General features: G+C 41.9%; 1 protein-coding gene across 1 annotated transcript; it reads left to right on the top strand.

Moving 5' to 3' along the window:
- Positions 1-295: 295 nt before the first annotated feature.
- LOC104947284 (solute carrier family 12 member 9-like) lies at positions 296-3,248 on the top strand (the record flags this gene model as incomplete). Its single annotated transcript, XM_010773263.1, has 3 exons — positions 296-479; positions 724-1,286; positions 2,760-3,248. Coding segments are annotated over 3 exons (1,110 nt in total), but the record flags the coding sequence as incomplete, so codon positions are not given.
- Between the last annotated feature and the right edge of the window lie 3,087 nt (positions 3,249-6,335).

The raw sequence follows: 6,335 nt of genomic DNA, 5'->3' as shown, positions 1-6,335 counted from the left end.
TATCCTGATGAACAAAATATGTAAACGTTTGTTAGTCACAGATTTTATTTTCTTCAATAATCCAAAATTAAATGGAAAAATCCCATTGGCTTTTTCTCAAAGGAACCAGTGAGATACTACCTTCCAGCACAGCCTAAAAAATACATTGTCACCACTTTTTAATCAACCCAACAATATGACTGCAATATCGAAACATTGCTTTTTTGCTCAAATATATATATATAGCAGTTTTCTCCACATTTCTCCCATCCTGACCTTGTCCTTCCTCTCTGATCCTGTGATACTTCACCTCCAGTATATTCACCTGATTCCTTTGTGTTGTCCTCCTCCAGACACTCTCCCCTCCGACCCTCTGCAGTCGCAGTACGACTCCTGGCTCTCTCTGGTGGATCATCTGAACATCAAGTCTTTTGTCAATCTGACTTTGGCCGACTCTGTGCGTCATGGCGTCCAACATCTGCTCTTCATCTCAGGACTAGGTCAGTGTCTCCATGATCAGACACACAAACAACACAAGATCTAATTAGTTCTGATATTATAATCAAAGCCACTGCTGTCTGTGAGGTATTGTGTGTGATCATAGAATCTTTTTAACTTTAATGTTGGCACATGTAGGTCATTGGACAATCCTGATTTGCCGCGGCAAGCTTTTCTAAATATGTTCAATTTGTGAATAAAGTTCTCGTCTAATTTGTTCTTTCCTCCTTCTTCCCCTCTTCTCAGGCGGGATGCGTCCCAACACTCTCGTCCTGGGTTTCTACGACGACTCTCTCCCAAAGGACACTCTCATCGACCCGTCTCTCTCCATCTGTCCGACCTCTGACCCCACGGGATCTTTACAGGACTTCGATCATGACCAGGAGCCGCCTCTCTTCCACTTCGCCTCCGTTCGGGGGTCCGTTGACCGACAAGACGGCGGGGAAATCGGCGACGGGAAGGTTCTCGGCCCTCAGGAGTACGTCGCGATCATAGCAGACGCCATGAAGATGCTCAAAAACGTCGTGTTGGCTCGAAACTTCAACGATTTCGACCGCTCCGTGGTCCTCTCCCCTTCCTCTCCGGTGTTTGTGGACGTGTGGCCGGTGAATCTCCTCCGCCCCGACAGCTCTAGCTACGTCGACACATGCTCTTTTTTCCTGCTTCAGCTCGCCTGCATCCTCAACATGGTGAGGTCGTGGAGAAAAGCTCGTCTTCGTCTCTTTTTGTGCGTGGAGGAGGGTCGTAGCGTCCGGGGATCGGAGGAGAAACTGGGTCAGCTCCTCAAAGACCTGCGGATCAAAGCTCAGGTAAACGGCTCAAAAAACGCTCATTTTAGAATCCTGAAAATGAATCCTGGACATTGCACTTAACGGCCCGTCCACACAGCGGCGTGCGTTGAAGCTTGCCGGCGGGCGTGTCTGAAACTCGACCAACAACCAATCACATGAGTCTCCCGCCCCTGACACACAAGCAGCGGTTTGATTGGCTAGAGCTTGTACTGGCATATGATTCGATTGGCTGACGCTTCTGCTGAGGCTTCAAAAGTTGAACATTGCTCAACTTTTGCAGCGAGCCACGTCAGCAAAGCTCCGCGTCGCTTCCCACAATGCAGTTCGGCGAAAAGTGACGTCACCCCATTCAAAGTGAAGCTTTCAACGCACGCCGCTGTGTGGACGGGCCGTAAGGATCAGGTTCAGGGTCTTTATTTGTGCCCGTAGGTAGATTTAGTTAGCAGATAAAAAGAAAACATCCTGACACACTCTAAAAAACAAACACAGACAACAGACACCTCTGATCAAAGTACACCCTGCTCCGTCTAACCTCAACATATTTAAAAACATCTAAAAAGAAAAACACTAGTACACTACAAAAAGTCGAAATCTTGCCAAGTATATTTTGTCTAATTTCTAGTCAGAATATGTCTCTACTCCTGATATAAGATATAATAACTTCAGAAGTCACACTGCAGTGAGACATCAGGTCTTGTTTTTAGACAATGCTTCATCTTGTTGAGTCAAAACATCGTATTTCGAGTTGTATCTCAGATGAAACACATCTTTCTTTACATATTTATTAGAAAATCACCAACAGAACACTTGTATATATACAGCTTATATTATAACACAAGATTTCCTGATTTGGTAAAATATAGCTCTCCTAGCTAATCACAAGATGTGGTTCATCTAAATATCTTATTTCAAGAAGTCTTACTAAGCAAATGTCCACGTGTCCTATTGGCAGATCTTTGGACTTATTCCAAGTGAAAACCGCTTGTTTTCAATATTCTTTAACGTGACTAGTCGAACAAATCCTGACCGTCTCCGTTGAGTTCTCAGCTTCTAACCAACCATTATTATTATTATTAGTTATCACCTCTTTTCTAAAGCATCAGACGAGCCAAACTGCTCCTACTATGTTGAAAAAGTGAAAGAAACCGTATGTTGTATGTTTAGACAAAACTACAACTTTTTGTTGTTTAGTCGACCAAAGTAAAATCCTTTTAGGGTTGGGTCTCCCGAATTCACACTGAAGCCACCTGACTTCTGCCTTGGTGACTTTATTATATACTCCAAAAACGCATCTTTTTAGAATAGCCTTTTACTAGATTTGTAAAACCCCACTTGTTGTTGCCATGCCGGCGTAAACATCGCTGCTTTTATTTCGTTATTTTATTTGTTTTTGTTGTTTTGTTTCAACCCTTTTACTCTGTAGCACTTTTGTTTACTCGAATGAAAAGTGCGCTTATAAATCAAATTGATTATTATTATTATTATTCTCAGGTGCTCTCCGTGCCCTGGGACCAGCAGGTGGCGCTACACTGGCAGCGGCAGGGCGAGAGGAAACAGCAAAGTGACACGAACAACGAAGACGAAGAGAAGATCGAGGAGGAGGAAGAGGATTACGTTAACAGCTTCCCGAGTAACGCCACACGCCTCTCAGACGACTACCTCTCCGCCGTTAATAAGCTGATCTTAGACCCGGCGAGACCCCCCCCTGCTGTGCGCTTCCTGTACCTGCCCAGACCCCCTGCTGACACGCGGCGCTACACCACCTACCTGCACCAGCTGGAGCTGCTCACTCAGGACCTGGGCCCCACGCTGCTCATCCACGGAGTCACACCCGTCATCACCACCGACCTTTGACCTGCCGCCTCTGAACATGTTAAGAAAATCTCCCTCACTGGTCTCCAGCTTGAGCTTCACTCTCAGGATCCATGTATCTGTGATCCTCTCCAGAATGGAAGGAGTCATCACATACAGAGCATCAACTAGTTCCTGAACAGTGTCCTTCACATGCTGATATCCAAGAGAGGGAGTTACACAGTCACAAGATGGAGGAATAGAAAGCAGTACATTCTGTCATGTACACAATTCTCAACATTCTGACTTTTTCTCAAAATCCTAACTTTTTCCTCAAAATATCCCAAATTCTGACTTTTTTGCAAAATTCTGACTTTTTCCCAAAATGTTTGACTTTTTCTCAAAATCCCTGAAAAATCGGACTTTCACAAAATTCCGACTTTTTCTAAAAAAATCTGACTTTTTCTCAAAATCTCAAAATTCTCACTTTTTCTCAAAATCTCAAAATTCTCACTTGTTCTGAATACTTACATTTTTTTATAATCTCTGGTCCCCGGCTTGAGCTTCAATCTCAGGATCCATGTATCTGTGATCCTCTCCAGAATGGAAGTAGTCATCACATACAGAGCATCAACTAGTTCCTGAACAGTGTCCTTCACATGCTGATATCCAAGAGAGGGAGTTCCACAGTCACAAGATGGAGGAATAGAAAGCAGTACATCCTGTCATGTACAAAACACTGACTTTTTGTTTCGAAAATTTGGCTTTTTTTTCTGACTTTCTCTAAAGATTCCGACTTTTTTCTCAAAATCTGAAAATTAGGACTTGTTTCTCAAAATCTAAAAAATTTTGAATTTTTTTCTCAAAATCTGACTTTCTCTCAAAATTCTCACTTTTTCTTAAAATCTCACAATTTCGACTTTTTCTCAAAATCTCAAAATTCTCAGAGGGAGTTACACAGTCACAAGATGGAGGAGTTTTTTCTCCAAATGTTCACTTTTTTCTGAAAATCTCAAAATTATGTATTTTTCCTCAAAATTCTGACTTTTTCAAAGAATCTGGCTTTTTCTCAAAATCTGACAGCGATGATATTGCCTCCTTCTCACTGCCTCATTCTCACTGCCTCGCACAATGTCATGTCCATCCAGCTCATTTTAGAATATTGAAAATGAATCCTGGACGTTACACTTCAGGATCTCGAACATGCTGAGCATCTCCGTTGAGTTCTCAGCTTGTAGCTCTAGTTTTCCCAACCAACCATGATTTGTAAACACCCATTTTGAATATTATCAGCCAATTAGCGTTATTATTATTATTATTATTATTGGTTATCACCTATTTTCTAATGCATCAGACGAGCCAAACTGCTCCTAGTATGTTTGAAAAAATGATTAAAACATAACTCTTTGAATGTTAACCACACTAAAGCTTCTCTTGACTAAAATATTTTGATGTTTAGGCGACAAAATTAAAATCAATTAGGGTTGGGTATCCCGAATTTCTCGCTATAAGGTACGTTTATTTACAAAGCACATTTTCAGACACAGAGACATCAACATTAACACTTAACAAGAAGACAAGAGAAAGGAACACAATAAATAAACATCATGGAATAACACATTCATAAAAACATGAATAAAAGAGAGTTTAAAAACAACATGGTAATACAGTAGAAGCTAAAACAAGTTAAAAGACTCTTGACTGTGACTATTAACACTAGGTCACATGACTTCTGCCATGGTGACTTTATTAATCACTCAGTTGGCGTTGTCTTGTTGAATTCCTTCTGTTGTGATCTTCCATATGAATAGATGGTAAGCACGCCTCCTCTGACCCCCATCTGTGACAGGCTGATAACCACTGATCGACTGCTAACATTCAAACTGGGTGACTTTAAGCCACCAGGTCCACTTAGACTCAGACCGGCTGAATGAACCGCAGCAAAGTTACCAGCTTAACACAAAACTGGGCCAATCAGAAGCCTGCAGGACAATTATAAACCAGAATCTAATGTTCAGGGAAACGTTGAGATGATCAGCCACGCCTTGATGCAGACCCACGACAGAGAGAGCCTCATCTGAACCCCTTTGTTTCCTTTCTTCATGCGTTTCCTTGCTGCTCAAACGATCTTTCCAGATGCCTTCAGATCCAGAAGTGCCTCGCTGGTTTAGGGAGCTTTAAGTTTGGACTCTTTCCATCTCTGACAGAAAGTTGGACTGCGTCGAAGGAAATCTGCTTTTCCCATTTGAGAAGCGTCAGAACAAAGGAATCAGTTTAATACGATCGTAACGGCAGCGCTGCTCAAGAAGTCTTCAATCCCACAGATATTTCTACGTGGGATCTCAGGACGACATTCCTCTTTCTCCAAATGCACTTTTGTTCTTCTTCTACCAAACTACCAAACGCTCCAAAAACTCCTTCCACATGTTTACAGCGCCCATTACTACTGTGACTAACCCCGGTGTTTCATTGATTTAACATTCGTATTTATCTTAGGTACTTATACATTCATTCGTATTCATGTTGCTTCTCCAACTTTAACACTGAAGTGCTTAAATTAATCTTAATATTTGCCTTTACCCAAAGTATTGTAACGTTTAAAGTGAAGCTCTGTAACTTCTGCTGAACATGTGACAGGATAATGCTAACACAGAATGAACCATTGGATAGCATCAACCACCTCCAGATGCTAACATGAGCTAACCAAAGCCTGCATAAAGTCACCCTGAGTTTACTGAACTGAGAACATGGTACCATTTACAGCATGTAAACTCAATGTGTGATTTGCAGGAGGAAAAATTTAATATTTGTTCCGTGAAAAGTGACATAGCTTCACTGTTTTACTTCTCGTTTCGTGGCAAATAGTATTTCCATTCCTTGAAGCGTCATCGTTTTTCTCCATCCCAGTTTAGATTTGACCGAAAGCATCGATGCAGCGTCGGAGCGTCACCCTTCCAGTTTTCATCCCATTAAAGTTTTAATTGGACAGCTACAGTTGCTTCATAGAGATTGATGATTGATTGATTGAAACTAGCACTTTTTAAATGTGACTGACGTCATTCAGAGCTGAGTGAACGTTAATTCATGTCTTCATTTGAAATGGGAAAACTACTGTCGATCTCTTTATCAGGTCGACCCCTCAAAGCTCTTTACATGCTACGAGTCATTCTCCCATTCACGCACACACACACCCACACACACACACACACACACACACACACACACACACACACACACACACACACACACACAAACACACACACACACACACACACA

Source organism: Notothenia coriiceps, unplaced genomic scaffold, assembly GCF_000735185.1.
Source record: "Notothenia coriiceps isolate Sejong01 unplaced genomic scaffold, NC01 NC01_scaffold00012244, whole genome shotgun sequence".
NCBI classification, from domain to species: domain Eukaryota; kingdom Metazoa; phylum Chordata; class Actinopteri; order Perciformes; family Nototheniidae; genus Notothenia; species Notothenia coriiceps.
The sequence above is the reverse complement of the archived record's forward strand: the minus strand, read 5'-3'. Positions and strand labels throughout refer to the sequence as shown.